This window comes from Dermacentor variabilis, chromosome 11 (assembly GCF_050947875.1).
Source record: "Dermacentor variabilis isolate Ectoservices chromosome 11, ASM5094787v1, whole genome shotgun sequence".
NCBI lineage: Eukaryota > Metazoa > Arthropoda > Arachnida > Ixodida > Ixodidae > Dermacentor > Dermacentor variabilis.
This window is the reverse complement of record NC_134578.1, coordinates 87,774,822-87,796,895: the sequence shown is the minus strand read 5'-3', so window position 1 is coordinate 87,796,895 and position 22,074 is coordinate 87,774,822. Positions and strand designations below refer to the sequence as shown.

Below are 22,074 nucleotides of genomic sequence, written 5' to 3'. Positions count from 1 at the left end.
TTTTAAAAAGGATATCAAACAGGAGTTAAAGGCCGTGTGGCCTGACGAAGGCTTCTGCAGCGACAAGAATTCGGCACGCAGGCCGTACACAGCACACAAATCACACGGACAAGACGAAATCAGCTCCAATGCTGCAATGCGGAATAGTATTTTCACTAAGAAAACAAGATCAAGGTATACAAACAATGCTTAAACTCCTGTGGAATGCACACAAGGTACATTTTGTTTCAAATCACGATTTTAGGTCACGGGAACTTACATCAATAATGGAAGCATCATTCGTATGATCCAAGTTGGGAAATGAGGTGTACCATATGTTTGGCATTTTTTATGGAAGTAAAAGCTTAAATGCAACTCCGAATTGACCCGAAATATTTTCTGTGACTTAGCGTTATAAACCGCATTCATAAGGAGTTGGCTTAGAAATAGTAGATCGACAAGAGCTACACAGCTCGTAGCCTGCTCTCAGATCGGTTAACACCAGTCGACTGCATCAGCTCAAGAATCTCAATTGATGAGCGCACCTCATAACCCGGCGGGGCTTCTGATGGCCAGGATATATCTCGAGCATTAAAATAAGCTATCAGCAGTATCTCGGAAGATAGAATGTTGCGCCCTTGCAAAAATCATGCCGGGTTTGTGAATGTAAACTTCGGTTGAAGTAGCATGATGTCATAAACCAGATTGCACAGGCCTACTGTAAAGGACGCGCTGGTTCACCTCCAGGTCAAGAGGTGAACCTGGAGGCCGATACGGGACATCGATTATTACTGATCTCTGCTCAAGGTATACCTCACAGCAAGCAGATTCTAGTTCATTTGGAGCTTCGATTACAGAATATTGTTGGACAGATTTCAGAAGAATTTCCGCCACATTCTCGGCTGTGTTTCCTATCAAATCTATAGCGTCAATACCGGGCGATGCTGTGCCTATATCGTTACTTCGCGTATTCCGCCATGTAACCACGTCTCTGCGGCGCCTATAATACGCGGAGAGTGACAAGTAACGAGTTCCATAAAGTCAATAAACTTTTTAAGCAAGTTTCCGGCATTGATATTAGGAACTCGCACAGTGCTATGGGAAGGACTAAAATTTCACCTAGCCTTATAGGAGCAACTATGTGTGCAAGTGCCTGACGTGCGCCTGGATGTTCATACAAGTCTGTTAGTATATTCATGGTTGTTATAACGTACGTCATCAATAAACACATCATGGAAGCCTGTGAGTTTAGAAAACCCATTGTTAAGAAAGGATGCAGTATGGTCCAATAACTTTTCAAGGATTATGCAGATGCGCTTTCAGACATCTTCATTTATGGTGTGCCTGGAGTCTGTGAGCTACTTTTTTGGATTCCTCGGCACCTGTGCTTTGTCATTAAAATCAAGTAACTTACGATCACAGAACGTGTGTTAGTTCCTCGAGTGAAACCAATTCTCTGCAATATTTCAATGCGTGGGCATCGTATTTGCACCACATCCCAGAACCACATCGTAACGCTTGAAAGTATAGCGTCATTCTTTCATCTTCTACTTTAGGTAATCCATGCATGATGAGATTATTTCTACGCGACCGATTTTCCCAATCATCAACGCTCAAGACAAGCTTATTAATTGTGTGGGTAAAGTAACATGAAGCTGCTTATCTTTGTCATTTTTGCTTGAGAGGGTCGTGTTTAGTCTCCGAGCCAAAGAACGCATCTTGAACTTGCGCAGAGATATCTGACGCCAGAGCAGATCCAAGGGCCTTCACACGAGATTTCAGCGCCTCAAAACGTGAATAAACATACTTTCCCAGTAACGTAATATTAAATGACATTTGTTACTGACAAGCAAAGCAGTCTCCCTAACGCATAAGCTGTTTCTCGTTTGTCACTATCTACAGTGCAATCAATATTCGTAGTATGTGTTGTACGAATATCTGTTTGATCGGGATTCAGGTTACTTCCAGGTGCCGCACTATCAGCAGTATTGCGAGGGCCAGGCTTCGGCTCAATATCCCCGCTTAAAAGGAGGCTGCGGAACTAATGTGGTACAAGTGAACATAAGCACAATTTATAAAGACCCTTCTTTCATGTGCAGCACCTCCATGCCTTCGTACTTCATTGCTAGCAGATGCATTGTTCTTGACTTGAAGGAGTACGTACCCAACTTCAGGAACACCTGTAAGAGCTGTAATTATCGCTGAACTTGTACGACTGAAGTAACAGATTGCGTACGGGTTCTCTCTTGTCGAGATGCTGGGTACCAGAAGCAAAACATAAATCAAAGCAGTTTCGAATGCTCTGCCTGTTAGCACGCCAATGACTGCTTCTATGCTCGTCTCAACTTTATGATTTTTTTTCTAGAACTTAGGTTTTTTCAGTTCATTACGCACCTGCCCAGTGTAATCTATTGTATTTTAACAAATCTCTATTCAGGGGAGTTGTGTTTTGCTCGCTTTACTTCCTTGGTGACTTTGTTTCTACTCTTTTAAATTAAACCAGTCACGCGCTCCTGGATTTCACAAAGAAGTGATGCGTATTTTTCTTGTTATAATTTTTACCAAGGCAGCATTTACCCATGGCTCTTCTACTTTTCAGCTTCTCTTACTGCATAATTTTCACGGAAACACGTGCCGTCAGCACATGATCGTTTTATGGTAACACGTTTGAAACGCTGCATTTGCATCTTCTTTTCCAAGTGCGCATTTCCTGTTTGGTAGCACTCCACTACGGAGCCACGTGTAAATATGGAGCTTGTCTTTGACCCCCGGAAGCAATCTTCAGCAGCAAACTTTCGCTCCTTCTCACACCTGCAATGTCGTGCCTGTCTGCACTTCAGAAGATAACGGACTTCACGTGACCAGACGTACTTTTCCGGGATTGCCGAAGTGCCGGGCGGGTGAGGAACTTCAGCCCAACATCACCAACCGAACGAACTCCTTCCAATGTTCGGCAGCAGCGAACTACAGAGCCACGACCTAATGTTGCCTTTGCTTTTGCAACCCACAAGCGGCTTTGGGCAACAAACTGTATCATTCCTTCTGACTCTTGCAATACCACGTCTGTCTCCACCACAATAGATATCTGACCCCACGTGGCCACAGCTCCTCTTCTGCGACTCCGCAAGCACCGGGCAGATGCTCAAGTACGTCAAAATAATTTGACAATGTTTAGGCAGTCTTAAGGTTTGCGAATGCGAAAGTGCGAATGTCCATGGTTAAATCTTGAAACAGCGCCAAGAAGACGAAGACAATCGAAAACACACAACAGGACGAGCGCTGTACTGCCAACTGGAAAAGGTACTAAAACATCACACAGCATTTACAGCATGCCAAGATATACCAACAATAACCAAAAGTTTCAAACGCATGCGTACTGCGTACAAGAATAGGTGCTTATTTAAAAAAAAGATGTGTCATGGTTTCTTAGGCTGAGCGACACGGTACTAACGCATTCAACTCTGGCTCTGGTAATGCAGTAAGCTTCTACAATTTCTCTGTTTTTTTTTTTTTGCTGTTTGGGTACTTCAGAAACCTGGTGTCACGGATCATCATAGTACATGAGCATTTGTTGCGATGTCCATATAAATGGTTTCTGTAACTGTTTTTACATTGTTCTTATGCTGCCTTGCTCTGTCATTAAAACATGTCCCGCTTTTCCAGATGTACACTTTTCCGCAATTTAAAGGTATCTCGTAAACGACGTCAGAGATACCCATCTTGAATTCATTCTCGTGATTCGTGGTGCACTCGTGGCGTTTCCAATTTTTCATAGGATTCAATATTTCGAATGTTTACAGGGAGCCGAATACACTAAGTCGATTTGGTGCCTATTGGGTGCTTTTTTTACATCATGGAATACTTTGTGAACATATGGTATTACAAACAAAGCTCTCTTTTCTTTTTGCTGCTTTCCATTCTTCTTCCTGAGTGAATTGTTTTTTCCTGTAGTGTTTCACACACGCCTGTGATAACGGAAGATGGGTACCTGGCTTTCTTTACGGGTTCTGCCAAAATAGCAGGCTATTTTTCATTTGGTGCTCACCAAATTTCTTCATTGCTGCTTGAATGCAGGAGATGACTATTCCCATTTTCACGAATTTTAAATGAAGACTGCCTAGGGAAGCATGCCTCTCGGAGACCTATGTTGATAAGCCCATCAAACATGGTGATTTAAAGCTAATGAAATATTAATGTCTTAGGATTGAATGTTAGATTTATTCGGCAGTTCCAAGGCGAACTTTAGTGCCACCCTGAGCATACTAACAGTTCTCGGAATAATTTGCACTTCTTCGTCAAAGCAATGACCAGGTAGCTGCTTTAGAAGAACCAGGTAGTCGTCCACGTAGCGATGGATGCGCTTAACTGGGGAGTCAACTAAAGCATCGAAAATGCGTTTCTCAATGCTAGATTAAAATATATCGCTAAGGAAGGGTGAAATTGATGAATAGATAAACATACAGGTGTCTTGTATGTAAAAAATTCCGTCATGATTGATGGCGGTTGAGTGAAGATAAAACTCTAAGAGCGTTATGAGCGTGTCAGTGTTTAAGCCTAAGCCTACTGAATTTAGAAATTCTTGTTCACCAGTTTAATTGATTACTTTACGTATGGCTGCTAGCATACTGTTACAAGGAAGTGAATGAGGCAGATCTGCCATATCCACAGAAAACCCGTTGAAGCCATTAAAATTTTAGAAAATCGGTCAAAGTTCACACCCACTCATGTGTCGCTGATAAAGAGTTTGGTTGGACAAAGTCGAAAGAAACTTAGGACAATGAAGACTTGAGGCGGGCTCGCAGGGCCGACCTGGGGATAATAAAACATGAGTTTCAAGAAGACGCTGAGCTGAAAGCAGAACGAACGGAGTTGCTAAATTAAACCAGGATGTTCATACTGGGAATGTCTACTAATCACGCAGAATTAGCTGAAGGAAAGAATACCAACACACTCCAGGCCGAATACGATTCAGACGGCGAAAATTCACTTGGAGTGTCTGTTGAAGGCGATGATTTTTCAGTCTCCTGGAAAGTTTATTTCCGCCTGTCGAATATAATCCAATTCTACTCCTTTAACAGGAATATTCTGAGAACCCATATATTATTTTTGTTCGCTTAGTAATGAAGCCGATTGTTGCTTGGGGCGTCTAGCGTATGAAGCTGTATGGTCTCAGTTGCATTTGGCGCACTTGGGTTGATTTCTAGAGGTGCAGGCTTTATAATCATGCACTCGAGCTCCGATCTTTCACCACAATTGGCCACGGCATGGCTTAGCAATGTGACAAAATTGCTGGAAATTGTAGCACCGAGTTGCAGGTTCTAAATATTCTTCGACTGGATGACTCATGGATTCAAGTAGAACCTGAGTTGACAGTGGTGTTTCAGGCAAAAATTGTAGGACGGCGCCACCAAGTGCATGTGGTTCCATAGTTCTATCTTTTCGCCGGATCCATATGGTCCGCTTCTTAACGAAAATGACTCCACTATCTTGCAAGTCCTCAAGCATATCGAATTGGAACGGGTCTTATTCTTATTATATTCATATTTTTCCTACACGATGGAGGTACGCATGGTTCCACTGCAACGAGTGCAACATAAGTAAACACAAGTAGTCTCGTAGAGCCAGCGAGAGATGACAAATTCACGATAGAGTTACCTTCTCTCGTTACACGAAATGATTGTGATTTCTCTCTTGCCGTGGCAATATTCTCGCTGGCCACCTTGTTTCAATTCGCTTTCCACAACGATGGTTCAGAGTCAATCAGCTTCAAAAGCACTGGTAATCCCGCTTGGCGTGATTTATTGTTGGTCTCTGTGGTGCAGGATCTGGCTTCCGCTTCCATGTCGGCGGTTTCAACTATTGTGGCATCGTTGTACAGAAAATGATCGTTACTACGTATGCTTTTGGGAGAGTTCGTCTCGAGGTCAGCATCCGTGGTCGCACTTGGCTTAAAGTGGACACTGTCAGCCGGTTGCACAGCGGGCGCTTTTTGGTCTGCAGTAGCATTCATCTGCCCACTTGCATCAGGCAAGCGCTAGGAGGAACGCAGTGCCTTGTTTGCCAACTCTTTCGGTTGCCGTGGGAGCCGCTGGAACGGCTTGGAGGCGAAACAGTCCTTCCGCCTTGCAAGGCAGGAAGCCGTCGACCGAATCTTTGCAACTGGGTGCTGAGGTCTAGCGAGGAAATTCACAAGTTAAGACGAAAAGCTTGTCCTTGAAGAGTTCATGTCCGGTTTAATCATTGCTTTACGCCACATATCGCAGTTTACGACTTGTAGCGCGTGAGCTTGCAACACCTATCCACTTGAAATGAACTTCCACAGTGACACCACCATCCAGATATTATTTCTCAAAGTGTGGAACAAAATGCGTGAAGGTCCCTGTTTTGTGCGTGAATGCATAAAAGAGCCTTTTCTTTAAAAAAGTACACGGAACAGCAGTGCATTTCTAGGGCAAGTTTGATGGCGCATTTCTCCAAACTGTCGTTATTCTGGAAATAAATTCCAAGCGGATATGCCTTGCAAGCTCACCGGGGACAATTCGTAAATTGCAATATATGCCTTAAGGTAGTGAATTCAAAGTGCAATGAGTGGTTCTTGGTTAATTAGCTGGATATGTGTTTCGATTTTAGGTACAAGTAACGTCCGCATCTCTGAGTACTCCAGCTCAAGGACCAAAATTTTGTTATATGCGACGTGGTATTTTGAAAAGGTCCATAAAACCTAAAATTGATCACCCTGAACGACAAGGTCTCGTTGCCTTGAAGCGCGGGAACAGATGACAGCCGAGAGTGAGGTAGCTTCTTGCGGTGCCACGTCTTCAGGCATAATCCGGGCTTGACGTGAAGTTCGAGTAGGGAGTTCCAATGCCAAGAGTGAAACAAAAGGATCCACCAAACACAAAGACATGTTTAGGCGCTGGCGTAGTTTATCGCAGTGATGAAAGGATACGGAAGCAACGCGGTCAACAGCCAAACAGAGCGAGCGCAGACACCACGAGGAACATTTTTTAAAGTCTTTTTCTGGCGTCCGTGTTTGTCTGAATAAAATAGGTATTTTCGGTGTAGCACCTAGCACTTGTTGACATTAGAGGCGGTAACAGAGATTTGCAGGTCCCGCACTCATGTTTCGGCGCCAATTTCGCGTGCTGAGTTTGCGCTGTGAAGAGCAATCGTGGACAAAATACCACAATTCCAGGAAACGGCTTGCTCGGAGAGGCTGCTAAGAATATCGATTCTCGAACAGGCGCACAGGAATATCGGCATCAATTTATGAGCTGGGCGAATACATGTGGCATCTTCTGGTGGTAGTTTTCTATCCTAGTGTAATATTCTGAACGGTGCACTAACGCTAAATTCCGATTATCCGCTCCGACCACCCGACTCCAGATCAGAACACAGAGAGGGGCGCCTGTTAGCATAAAAATCTAGGTTTCTCACACCTAGGACCCCAATCATTCCAATGGTTGAACTGACGAAGGGCGGCTCTCCCTCTGCTCACGGCGATGATAATTTTTGTCCAGGTACTCTACCAGCCCCGCCAGGTTTCACACCTAAATGCAGCCGGTGACGGATGTGTTACCAGAAGTTCCCTCATGTTTCGCGTCCTTTCCAATCGCTCATGCATGTCGCTGCCGGCGTTTTGGTTGGCGCTATATATCTCCTACATTTACACTGTGTTGCATGTCTTTCTTTTATTGGAATGTGTCTCTAACACAAATTAAACAGACCACCCAAGATAGACTGAAGCCGTTAGGATACGTAACGCACAAACCATTTATTACTGACAAAAAATTTGGCACAGTCAACTATTGTGCAGCTTACGCTTACCTACTGCGAAGCATTCATGAGTGTTTCTAAGATTAGTGTAACTGCTGTGCAGCAAACGGTTTGGCAGATATTACATTCTATAGCGATAATATTTAACATATTCAAGAAAACGTTTTCGAAGCCAACAAATAGCTTTGAAAAAAAATTTTGAACCCAATGGCCCGTACGCACGTGGCCCTAGTACACGTATCTTGTGCGCATGCGCAGTGCACCCATGTTATTGCTCATGCTTAGTAGCCCCAGTGCACTTACATAGTCTTCCCTGTGGTGCACATAATTCTTATTTCACAATAGCCGGGATCAGCCCAAGAAAACAGCGCAATGCCCCGCCCACCCGGACAGAAGTGGCTGTACTCTGAGAATAATGTTATGCATTAGAACATGCTGGAATTGGCAAATGTCGTACACAACAATTTGTCTCAACAAGTTTTCTCATTAAATGATGCCACAACTAAAAGATATTAGCAAACCATTTACTATACAACGCGTATAGCGCATCCATGCACAGAATGTGCTCACTCTAGTGCGAACGGAGAAGATAGAAAACGTCACGTTGCCACGCTAGTTTTGTTTACTGTACCTTTGTGAATTCTGTCAGTTCCGTTGTCTCGTTGAACAATACTTGTCGAAGACAGCCTCTTTCATTATTGCCACGAAATGGTGATTTCATACACTTCACCTTATTTGTACCCCACATCGCTGTAGATGCCCCTACTAAGTAGAGGGTATCTGGCGCACAGATTAGCTGCAATGTATAAAGGTTACATGTGAGGCAGAATGTATAACAAGTATTGAAGTTATAATAAATTTACCAAACTAACAGTTGAAACATTTGTAATTGAATACCTTGCATGAATCCATGCGTACTAATAACAGTTGTTACACCTTTTCGGACAGCTTTACTTACGGCGCTTTACGAACGAAGTAGCTATTGTCCTTGTGGCTGCTGTGTTCCAACTAACAAAACACTTCGTCACCTATCAATTCAGTCATGAACTATATCGGTGCATTTTCTCTTCGAGACGACAGCGTTTAAGTACTAAAAATGAGGGGCCAAATTCGCAAAACTTTTCGTTCGTAAGTGCTGTTTTTCGTTGGCTGAGAGCCTTCTCTAATACTACGTCCTAGATCAATGTTGGCTGGAATAAATACTTTAGGCGTAAAAGTGTTTTGTGAATACGGGGCCAGATGTAGACGTAAAGCAACATACTCATTCGTAAAACAATTTGTAGACGAGCTAGTTGTTTATCATTTGTTGGTAACTACCTTCATAGCGCAAGTGAACACGCTAACGTACATGTACGGAATCAGCACAAGAAGTGCCCCCCGCCGAAAGAATAATACGACCCCCACCCCCTTTTTTTTTGTACGAGCCTTGAGATTTTTGGTGACGCTCACATTGTGAGTACATTTCAGTCATTGGCAGCTAGATCAATAGAACCGTCCATTTTTGCCTGCTTGGCCACAAAGGCTCTCTTTTATCTTAAATTGCAGGTTTATTTGCCCGGGCAGCTATAGGCGACCTGATTCTTCCTTATAGCGCTTTGTCTGGTTAAGTCATGGTTACTCGGTTATCTAGACATGACATAGGGCAAGCATTGTCAGACTCTGCACTTACAAACTTCACGGATATCAAACATCTTTTGTATCCCTGACGCATATAATTTAAATAAAACAAATAATGGAATAGAAAAATGGAACATGTTGGCTCAAGAGCCAACATGTTCCCGTACCTACGTCAAATATCCATCAACATAGGTTTGGAGCGGTTCTTTCTCCAATTGGCTCAAGCTGCGGTGAGCAAGAGCAAATAGCTAATTTCCTTCTGTACTGTAGACTGTCCCCTATATTAAGCAACAAGAATAGTAGAAACTCGGCTACGGAGTGTTGGTATGAATTGGTTCGGGCCTGTGATTATATTAAGGAGCCCCTATTCTTGGTTTCCACGAGAGAATGTGCTCGGCAATTTAAATGTTCATAGTGAATCCCAAGGATTACGCTGCTAAATTCAGCACTGTTGTTTATTTTATTTTAGCCTTCCTTGTGGCCACTCATCAGAATAAAGACAGCTCATGCTTTCTCTACATTGTACATCCCGTCGCTTTCCCTATAATGGCGGCCCGGAATAGAACGGGATCACGCTACCTACGGAAACGGTAGGCCTTCTGCAACGCAGGCATAGCTCGTTGAAGCCTATACTGTATCCTCTTACACCTTATCAGGTCAATGTTGTGACATTTTATTCCTGCAAGCTGAAGCAATCTTCAAGATCCACCCCATCACGTTGCAACAGGCACGTCACACCGAAGTGCCATCGGTGTTAGAACGCGAAATCACAAGTGGAATTTGTGACCTTCTGGCAGACAAACTAGACCCAAACTCATACGATAGACTTAAAGCATAATTCTGTTCATTTCTAAGCTAGCCTTTTTCCAGCCTACGATCCTCTCGTGTGGCCTGGGTCGGTCAGCGGTCTGTGTGTCGCCTGGTAGGTTGCTGGCGGGTTTGACGCCGAGCAGAGTGACCATCATTAAAGAAAGCTTGTGCGACGCCTCAATTGTAAACTCCCTCCACCAGCGCCGCAATGCAATGCTCTCATATTTAGGCTACAAACGCACGTATCTTTCTCAGGGGCCAACACCAACTGGCTTTTTCGGATAATGGCAAAGTGCGCAATAATGCCTAAGCATTCTGAAGATACTTCACGTCCTTTCCGGGGGCAGACTGCTTATTGTTAACCATGCCGAGCCGAGCCATTAGCACCATGTCTTCGTAACTGACAAAAAACTGACTGTTCCAATACCGACGATTTCAATAGCAGGTAATTGCGCTACACATTGAACCAGCTGCCACTAGATCTAATAGTTGAGAACACAGGTCTACCAAGGCTTCACAACGCTCTGGAACATCAAGGCCATGGCTAGCCCCAACCGTTAAATTCGTTCGTACCGCTTGCTATTTTAGGTGTATTAATCTTCATAAGAAAGTATTTCGCACGCCCGCTTTAAGATGACTTGAGGTACTGCTTTCTACATTTTTATATCGATTTATTGAGAAGTCAGTCTCTACGGGAAAACGCTTTCTACAGTTCTAAGGACCGACCGCTGCCCTTGTGTCCACTGGCAGATCACCGTGGCGCCAATTCTAATGATCTTAGATGTAGAGATTTCAAGGATTGTCTAGGAGTTGTTTTTTTTTTCAACACAAGGAAGGGGATCATCAAAGTGGCGGAGAAAGGAAACGCTTCGAAACTTTATATGCCAGTGCTTTAACATTCCAATAACTGGTGCGTAGAACCGCTGACATGATGCTCGTAGTTCGCTCTGAGACAGCGCAAATTACCCTTGGATTATCCTGAAAACCAGGATTCATGGTTGTACTGCAGCTCACTGAACGCCCCTCACCAATTAAACGACCAGGTGGGAGTATTCTCGGTGCGCCAATTAATCGGACCTGTGCCGTCGATTTATGCGCCCTTAGAATCAAAACCGAAAGGGTTTTCCGGAAAATCCAGTGAAACAAAAGAAAATATTTTGCATAATGTTATACTTACATTTTTAAGCTACCGATATAATCGCAAATGTGAGCAACTTGCATGTGTTCTGCAGCTTCGCAAGCACATGCGTGCGGAAGAAAGCGAAAGCCTCGAGCCGTATATGCTCCAATTAACGTTCGTTCATAGCATCCTGTTGTAGCCTTTCTCTTTATATACACATTGCTGCAAGATATTTTTGAAAAAACCTAGAGAATGATTGAGTGATTTGGTAGGCTTACCTCAAGGTTGCTGGTTTCTCTGCTGTCTTTATAATGAAGCCCGTGAAATTTGTGGAACATGAAACGAATAAAATAACATTTGTAGCAGTAGAAATGTGGGCAAATCGAAATGGAAATTCACTTACAACTTGTAAGGAGTGAAAATTTGTTAGCTTTACCTTTTCATTGCAATATTGTGAAAATTATACGGTGGTATACCAACTCGCCCAACCAGCCAGCCTTGTTTTCTCGTGGAAGCAGCAGAAACATGCCAGAACCAAATTAAATCTGACCATCTCGATGCGGTGGCTTGTCTGTGTGACGTTTTGAGTGGTAATGATAGTGATAGCAGAATGAACGTAAAAAGCAAGTGAATAACTTGAGAGGTTCGTGGCCAAATGTTTGTTATACGCACCACAGCGGAGATGGCAGGACTAGAGCATGAAGCCGAATAAGCTGCTGTCGGTTCTAGTAAAGGCATATATAAATCCGAACGAGACATGAACTGTGAGATTGTGAACCTAATTAGGGAATTGTAGCGCATGGTACTGAAGGATGGTTTTTGTTCGCGATGGCATACGATTTTGTAATTTGTCACGAGGAACAATAGGCTGGTGACTACGGGACTGAGCGTTTTTTTGTTTTTCAGGTGACCCAAGTGCTTTCACGAAGGTCCAGTGTGATGTGTCAATCAAATTGTGAGCAGCAAAAGTGGTGTAAGAAACAAAAACAGGGGTCAAGCTGAGTATTAAAAAAAGTGCAATGTTGCATCCTAAATTCGGTTAAATAAAAAATGGATCAAGAACATACATTATTGAGGTGAAAAAGAAGCGAAGTATTTTACAATTGGAGATAACACCAAAAATAAAACAGATAAATAACAGCGCATTGACGAAAAAAATGCATCTTAAAGGGGGTGTTCAATAACGTCAAGCTTACAACATATTACAGAGGTTAAATACTCTGGCTTTTAGGTCAGGACTTGTTACTACATCTGAGATTTCCTCCAGCCACAAGCCACAAGTCCCTTCTAGTGGGGTGGGGCACCGTAATATCGCCTCAATAGTTCTTCCGCCGCTCCGCGAGAACATACTAATGATCCGGCATGGCCTATATTCGTACAACAATACCATGTGGTCATCAACATTGTCAATCGGGGCAATGGAGTGCGACTCGCAAGACGGGACAGACGCGGTGAGAAACTGTCTTAAGCGACGAGACCTCAGCTGCACCACCGCAAAGTCGGGGCTTCTCGCTATCTCACCGCCAAAGAAGCAAGCACCCGACTAGTCCACTAGCGACATGCAGCTAGAGGAACAAGGCATCGTTCCGCCTCAGGGCGTGAAGATACAGGGAATGATTTTCCAAAGCAATAGTCAACAAGCTTATGAATTTAACAGCCCAAGTTACCTACATGTTGCGGTGAATAGCAACCAAGACAAGAGGCATAAGGGAGGCGGGCACGTTTCTGTTTGTGGAAGCCTTCTCGCCTCGAATAATTAATGCTATACTGTACGTATTGCTTAACGCGAAGGAATTAGGAAAATCGACACAATGATCAAATAGACACAAAAGCAGGCGATGGATCTGACCACATGTACGTCCACGGAACGCCTACAACAGGTGGGAGCTCCCAGTACGGGAAGCCCATCGAAGCACAAGTATCTAGCCAGGGAAAAAGATTGGCACTCACGGAATCGGGGAGGTCTATCGTCTCGCGCCTGGGGCTCTCTGCGCCAATCAACCACCCGGAGACGTAGACTGTGAGCTTACCTCATGGTATTGGGAGCAAGCTAACCGTACCTCCCTGCCTAGCAAGATGCACCCAGTGGAGAACATGCAGCGAAGGGAAGCCCAGGCACGGGCATAGACAAGCAATATGGCAGTCAACACTTTACAGCCTACAGTCTTATCCCAGACGAGCAGCCTCAGCAGCCACCGTAGTCATGAACAAAGAACATCGGAGCAGTATTTGTTTCATGTGAAGGATTCGCCGTGTTGGCGCATATTTGAAAATGCGGCTGATCAATAAGGACCCGAACAGAGACGAGACGCCAAGTACAATCGCTCACGAGCACACTGACGAGCTTTGGGAAAGAGGCTTGGCCAGCTCCTACCTCGAGGTTTATAGCATGTGATAAGCTGTGCGTAGAGGTAGCCGCCGTAGCCACAGTTTATTTAGGCCGGCCAGCATGGTGCAGCGGAATCTCGGGAGCGACCGACACCTTGGCTAAGGTGCCGTCGCTCCCGAGATTCACTGAAGTTTCACTGCGGCTTGCAGTGAAACTTCAGCCTATTTCTAGCTACCTAACCAATCGTACTGAACTTGTTCAGATTGACGGCAAACACTCATCTGCTAAGGACATATCATCTCCTAAGAACAAGGCGTTCCTCAGGGCTCGAACCTTGGCCCCACTGTTTTTTCTACTATTTATTAACGACCTACCTAATGTTCTGACCACTACCGACGGTACATTATATGCAGACGACAAGACTATTTTTACTTACGCTAATAATGTCGACGATCTACAGCGAAATGTTAATGTTGATCTGTATAACACAATTTCCTGGTGTCAAAAGAACATGGGCATCAATCCGCTAAAAACAGTTCTTGTGGTTGTTCATTCCTTCCCGATGCTAATTTCGTAATCAATATCTGTCTGTCTTGAAAGCAAATTATTACCTATCTCTGATAGCACAATGTCTATTGGCGTAGTTTTAGGCAGGCATCTGAAATTCAAAGTTCATGTGCAGTCACTTGTCCATAAGATTTAGTTTGGAATACGCGCCTTAATCAAAACCCGTTCATATTTTCAGCCGCACATTATCCATCCCCTTTATCATGTACACATTCACAGCCATTGATCTTACTGCCTGTCAGCCTGGGGAAACACATACCTCGGTCACCTCAGCCAACTACAACGCCTGCAGAATCAGGGGCTTCGTCTAATGACTTTCAGGCATTTCCTACCCAATGCAACGCCACTTTCTTGCAGGGTAAACATTCATCCTCTTCATCAGCTCTTTCAGTTAAAGTTACCACTCGTTACCTATAAGTTATTTTTTAATATTGCACCAATTGGTCAGCTTTTCTTATTCAAACTTTTGTAAATACTAACACTACTTGGTTCTCTGAACTCGATAATCGTTTTTTAGCTAAAGTGCGCACAAACTATGGTAAGTTCGCTACAACACTTGGGGTAATAAAACAGTGGAATGCTATTCCTCATGCTAGTACAATTAAAGCGCAATGCTTCCGAAACAGTCAAATAAATCTAATAACTTTAAAGCAGTTTTCACACACAGATACCCAAAGGCGTGTATGTTGCGTCACGCAGGGATCGCTAATTGTTACGTCCCTAGGCCGGTGTTTTTGCAGGAAGTTCAATATCATACCGAAAGCTTTTCTAGCGAGGCTAGGTGGCTACGTGGCTAGGTGGAAAGCCAAGGCGGCTTTAGAGTTTGTACCAGTGTTGACGTCTGGTACAACCAGTGGTTGTAGCATTAGCTGCGGTGGTATAAGGGAGCAGGTAAACTTCTTTGTAGATAGATACCTTATTCTTCTTAATTTTGAAGCCTTAAATAAGGCTAGACAGGGATTTGCCCGCCTACTACAAACTGCCAGGAATGAGAAAAAGAATGCATCGCATAGAAAGGAAGACGATTTTGTTGATAAGTCGCAGCCCTACTCACATTCATCGCATGAGAGAAATTTCGGGGACGTGCAGTACGCATTGAAAATGAAGTCACACTCTGCACTCCGGCTTTTAACGTCTTGCTCCGGAACCCAGTAAGTGCAGTTGGTTGTTTCTGAAATGTGGTTAGAAGTGAAACTTGATTGATTGAGTTTTTGAAAAGAGAAAAAAATTGTAATCATAATAAACGTAATTTAATTAAACATGGTTGCGTATCTTAGTAGGTTCACAACACTTTGGTTGTAACAGCCACCGTAGTCGTTTTGCGCTACATTTAATTAACTAAGCTGAGAAAACAAATAACAATTCATAGTGCAAGAGTGCCAGCAGAACTTGCTTGCAAAAATGCGAAGACCAACGAAGAACACGCGTCTGCAGTAGCAGCAAGAAACTTGATACTCACTTCAGCATACGCTAAAGAAATAAATAATATTACCTGACATCCTCATTCTAATGCGTTGTTATTCCTATTACGTTCCTTTCATGAAAGATCATGGGTTCGATTGTCTGAATTAACTGTAACCTAATTATTTGTACCTTAAGTAGCTCCACCCTAATCAAAATAAATATCCCGGGTTCGACTCCCAACGAAGGTGGGGGTTCGACTGCTTCGAGTGTCTTAATTACCACCGCCTTAATTAACACTAAAATCGCGGGTACTTATATATAAATCGATGTCCCAATTTACCCTAATGGGCATCAAATATCTTCGGTTCGACTAGTTCCAGAGGTAGAAGGTCTTAATTTTGACTTATTTAATACCAGATGTAGCGGATTCGACAGCAACTAAAGGTCGTGGGTTCGAGGCCTAATTACCTCTATTATAATAAACTAGATGAATGAACGCCACAGTTCGAGCTTACGCTTCTTTTTTGCCTCAGCATCACCCTTCTTTAAAGGAGAAACTGATCACTTATTTTGCCCTAATTAACATGACATCTCGTGTGTTAGAGTCCCACCATACGTCGAGGTTCCTTATTAAATTGCCTTATATAAAACAAGAGGTAGCGGGTTCAACTCTCATCAAATGTCGTGGGTTCGAGTACCTAATTAACTGTATCATAATCAACCGATCTATAATTAACGCCACAGTTCGTGCTTTTTCGCCTCGGCTTCATTGTTCTATTTAAGCCAGTGATTCCTGAATTGGCGCTAATTAAGAACAATGTCGCGGGTGCGACTGCCACCACAAGTCGTGCGTCTTCATTCAATTCGCCAATTAACACCACAGATAGAGGGTCGGGCTTCCACCAAAATCCAGAGTTCCATTCCATATGAGTTTTGGATCCATGCATTTTGGTGACATAACGCCAGATGGCGTAACACCGGACATCGAATGTTTCTTCCCACGAGCCATCTAATGCTTTCGCCTTAGTAATAGACGAGGTCCTAGCGTATACCCTGATTATTTCCACTTGGATGCAAGTATCGTCCGCGCGTCATAGCTTAATACTATGTTACAAGCTTGTCGCCGCAGTTGCCTGCAGTGTGGGTTCCAATTACGAGAGGGCTGAATAGGAAGTATAGACTTATCTCCTCTAGCATATTCAAGAGTTTGACGAAATTTTTACTAGTCTGGCATACAATGAGGAGAATCACGCTCACTGACCAAGTCTGATGAAATATCAGACGTTTCGAAACTGCGTACTGGTTTCTTGTTCATTGAGTTGGACAGGAAATTGTCGCTTATGTAGCCAATACGCGACGAAACTAGCGTGCGTAAATGGCAGGTACAGTCCCTGCTTTCCGGTTCAGCGTAGCTGGCGTCGAATAAATGATTAGCGACTCTAGTAGCCGGCGGCGTGACATCTTCTTTTCCTTGGCGACAACAGTGACTTTGTCCTAATACATTTTCTGATTACGTTTTTGCGTATGCTCTGCAATGGCATCCTTCTTGTGGCTGTTATTTCTTACGTCGCGTTTGTGGTCATTTAGGCATCTGGAAAACTTTCCTGTTTCGCCAATATATACTTCATGGCAATCAGGGCATGGTCACTTATCCTTGACATGATATTACATGACAAGAACTTCATTCGGGCCCTGAAGAGCTCACGTCCGGAGCGGCTGGGCATGGACCCATGCCTTCCCCCAGGACGGGACTGGCATGCCGAGACCGACCGCAACATCATGGGCCTTCTGGACGTTCTGGAGTTGTTGTACATGTTCTGGACACTAGAGGATGGATTCCCCGGAGCCAAGGTTTGAAGTGATGAGGCCTCTAAGGCTGGGCACAGTCAGAGCACGTGTTCGAAATTACAACACACACAAGACTTGTTCGAATGATTCAATGCACAACTCGCGTGTCCCATTCACTAGCTGGTTCCGCAGCTTGCTGGTCGGCTTGTACGCACTGCGCAAGTCGTGTTTTGAAAACACGCGTCACAATTCTTCGCTGATATATTGGACGTAAGGTATGACTACACGCGCATAGATGTTCGTGTTTATCTGTGAGTTTGGCTGTAGTATCTCCTTCTCGGTCCTGTATATGAAATGACTTGGTTAGCCATTGCGATGAGCTCATGGTGCACCGTTCTTATTGTCCTTTCTTAATGCATCGCCACCTCAGCAGACACGTACGGCACATGTTAGCCAGGACAATGCTACGGACATTCTTGTGGCAGGCAAGATGATCGGAACTGAACTTGAGGTAACGACCGGCGTGGGCTCTCTTCGTGTTGACCGAGAAGGCGAGAGGGCCCTCATCCGGGGGAACCAGTACATCCAAGAAGGGCGGCAAGTTGTCCTTCTCGTGTTCAACGGCGAATTGTATGTGCGCATATTGTGCTTTAAGGTAGTCCAGGAAGCGTGGGATGGCCTGCTTCTTCAAAATGCAAAATCAGTCATCGACGTGGCGGTAAAAAAACTTTTGATATCGGGTTGAATGAGGCCCGTACTTATTTTTCCAAGGCTTCCATTACTAGACTGGCTGTGGTAGCCGATATTTACGCTCGCATCGCCGTGCTATGAGTTTGTTGATAAAGGCTAGAACCCTAATAAAGTACATGTTGCTTAGACAAAACCTCTTGCAGCTTGATAAGTGAAGGGACATCATAAGGTGTGCGACTAGGAAGACCAGTGCCTGCTTTTAGGGCTTCTTCGGACGTGGCTACTGCCAAATCCACTGGGACACTAGTCAATAGAGATGTGACGCCGAATGATACCATGGAGTCGCCTTGAATCTGAGCGATGTCTTTCACCTTCGCTAGATATTCGGATGAATTTTCGCCCTGCGTCGAGTTATTACCGGCAAGCGGGCTGAACACTAGGTGAAGGTAGCCCGATAGTCGGTATAGTGAGGATCTGGTTAAGGGGACGATAGGCCGGAATGGAACTACAGGCTTGTGGGCATTTGGCAGGCCGTAGATTTGATGGGGCTGATTTGTTCGTACAGAGCAAACGGTGATATACACCCACGTAGTGTGGAGCAATCAACTTGAACAGTTTCGTCAGCAACCTTCTGCAGCTTGGGCTCTAGTCTGCTTGTGGAGTCATAAGTTAGAGGAGCCTACGATTGATGGTCTTTGAGAAACGCCCACACCTTCTGGCAGACCCGCCTATCAAGCACGACAGTACCGTTGCCTTTGTCAGAGGGCAGAATGATGATGCTAACGTTCCGTAGGCTGCGAAAGGCTTACTTCTCAGCTACCGACATGCGTTCTTTCGCCACGTTTTCGCAAAACGGAAGACACACCAATTTCACGGGTGCGGGCTTCTTGCAATTCGGAGGGAAGTCGACTGACCGAACGTTGGACCCCATAGCCCATGTCTCATAGCCTTGGTGGCGTTTCCGTGTTGAAATTTAAACTACGGGACCGCAACTCAGCCTGCTTTTTGGTTGGTGTGTACGAAGAAAGATTGATGACGTCGTGTGGGTCTCGTTACGTCACGTGCTGGCGACATAAGTGACGACCATTTCCTGTCCAACTAAGTGAAAAGAAACCTGCACGCGGTTCTGTAACGTCAGATATTTCTTCAGATTTGGTCAGTGACGGTGATTCTCCTCAATTCCTCTACCAGGAAAAAAAAATCAAGAGGCGAAAAAAACTACCTCCCCTCTCCATTTTGATTGTTCTTTTACAAGCCTTGGATGAAGAAATACGGAAGTATTAGTTGAACTTGTCACCTTGCGCCGCCCGTCTGCCGATGACAAACATGATTAGCACGTTTTTTTCTAAACATTCATAAAGCATTTTCTAAACGCTCGTAAACCATGCATCAAAGATAGGCATAGTTAAACGTATCCTATGTCTACAAAACAATTTCTCGCAAGACAATAACCACTAAAATACACTAATAAAATGCGGTCATTTTTTCAGTGGAGCATACATACTTGTGGTAAATGTTCACACCATGTAGTAAAATTACTCACCACCTTGATCTGGAATCTCCCCTGTAATGAGACATCGACTAGTAGCGTGCAAAATGCTGTATTTTCGCCGAACACTTACAGGAGGGGTTCTTCCTGTAAAGTTGAAATGCGAAATTTCAAAACATTGCATTTGCGATATAGTGACAGCAGGATAGGAGAGCGCAAAAATTTGCTCATAATGATTGCGTAAAATTTCACATGCGGAAGACACCTGACTCTATGTAATAATGCAGGCAAACACCACCTCATGATGAATGTCCAAATTATTGCGGTGTGCACAGAAGCAATGTAAGGGCACACCACATAATCAAAACCAACAATTACGCAGAACCTAATATCCGCCATGCACACTGTTTAAATGAGCTCGGGCGCTTTGCCCTTGGACATGCTATGTCATCCAGCGGCACTGCCTGAAAATTTGCGTATAGCGCCTGTGTTTATATACCACGTGCCCCAGGTAACTTTAGTCAGAGTTTAAAGCAACATGCGACGGTCGTGTAGCTGGACAGAATCAAGGTAATGTGTTTTCCGCCACTGCGCGATACTTAAGTTACTTTTTCTTTCCGTCTAATTAGATAATTAGTCTTAATCATTTATTCAACTTCTCAAATATTATAATTAAACTAAAATTGTCAAAGACAACATTGCAGAGCAACAAGAAAAAGTCTCGATACAGCTTTCTGTTGCTCAGTATGTGCTATATAAAAGTATTTTTTCAATAGTGAAAGGAGTCCATGAATACGCGCAAAATGCCTCGAGCGGCCAGTCGAGCGGAAATATTCCATGAATTTGCGGGCCTCATTCATACTCGGAAAAACTCTTTTATGTAGCTTGTATTGAGCAACAGAAAGCTGTATCGGGAGTTTTTCATGTCGCTCTACAAGTTTCTCATGGACGTTTTTGATCTGAGTATGTCGTTGTTAATTAATTAAATGATAGTGTTTATTTATTAAGGCGGAATGAAACAAAAGCTAATTTTAGTGCCTCCAAGCGATGGCAAATAACATTACATTAGTTATTTCAAGCCACGCGGCGTTGGGATACCTTAAAATTATGGCTAAAATTAGCGTGGGTTCTCTATCTATCTATCTATCTATCTATCTATCTATCTATCTATCTATCTATCTATCTATCTATCTATCTATCTATCTATCTATCTATCTATCTATCTATCTATCTATCTATCTATCTATCTACCGGTCTGTCTGTCTGTCTGTCTGTCTGTCTGTCTGTCTGTCTGTCTGTCTGTCTGTCTGTCTGTCTGTCTGTCTGTCGGTCGGTCTGTCTGTCTGTCTGTGCATGCACGTCTTATCTATGTATCTAGCACTTTCCCGCCTATCTGGGTCAGTGTCAGTCACGGTAGAGTGGTTAGCGCATCAAGGTAATATGCTGAGGCAAGAGGCAGTGAAACGCAACATCGGACTATCTTAAGTCACTGATTATTGCCTTTTTCACATTATGCGATTTTCTTCACACCGGGATTGTGCTTTCCTTCGTTTCCGACGAAAGTCGCAGTCGCAGTGCCGATCCAGGAGATTTTCGGCTGCGACAAACCGGTTGCTCCCACAGTCGCACCATCGCAGCGATGGCTGCGATTTTCAATCAAAACTGTGCAGAGAACGATATCATCTGTTTGTTTTGGGAAATGGCGTCTCGCTCAACAAGTGAAATGCGCGGAGACTTGTAGTGCCGAATTTGGTACGTACGCCACGGAGGATGAAAACCTTCTACCGCAGAATACATACTCCCACTTCTATGAGTTCATCGACACGCTACGCAGCAAATGAAGTGCATGTTCACATTTCCTTCGCACACATTTGCGAGTTGCCAGTAGAGCGAGGTGTTCGATTCCCACGAGACGACATGCCCTTTTGGGGTCGACAGAATCTTATTTTTTTGACTGGCATACCAAAATCACGCGTACGGAGCAGCCTAAATAATTTAAGCCTCGGCAAGGGCGTAGAAAAGAAAACTGAAAGCAATCAACGAAGCACTTGCATTGCAAATCTGCAGGCTACATCCTGCACGCCTGCTTGGAATAAGAAAAAACTGTGGGGCGTTTAGATTACGCAAGATTGTCACGAAATTCAGGAGATCGACACGCGCCTTGCGAGCACATGGCCGAAAATCAATTACAGGACACATAACCATATTCCAGGATACAAGCAGGATTATAGCGTGACATAAGAACAGAAAACTGGACCAGTTGGTTTGTATTCATTATTAACTAAAGCGCAGCATATAGACAACGGGCAAGAACGAAGCACTCTGTGTGTTCACTCCGTTCTTGTCCAATGTGTATCTGTTGCAACACAGCAAATGAATTCACGAGTCTGCACAGGAGAAGAACAATACCCCTGCCCAACGACCCGATTTCACATCCGCACCTAGGTGTGAGCGCGCCCACACGCAGACACACACATAAATTTAACAAGAGCGCATAGCATGAAG

The 22,074-nt window shown here is 44.0% G+C and overlaps 1 protein-coding gene across 1 annotated transcript in view; it reads right to left on the bottom strand.

Annotated features, from left to right (window-relative positions):
* Positions 1 to 8,377: 8,377 nt before the first annotated feature.
* LOC142563370 (uncharacterized) overlaps positions 8,378 to 22,074 on the bottom strand; it is a 54,007-nt gene continuing 40,310 nt past the window's right edge. Inside the window, exons 8-11 of the mRNA XM_075673930.1 lie at positions 19,624 to 19,716; positions 15,253 to 15,369; positions 11,581 to 11,606; positions 8,378 to 8,551 (exon numbers count right to left, since the gene is read on the bottom strand). Coding sequence (XP_075530045.1) covers positions 8,378 to 8,551; positions 11,581 to 11,606; positions 15,253 to 15,369; positions 19,624 to 19,716 — 410 coding nt within the window. The remainder of the gene's footprint in view (positions 8,552 to 11,580; positions 11,607 to 15,252; positions 15,370 to 19,623; positions 19,717 to 22,074) is intronic.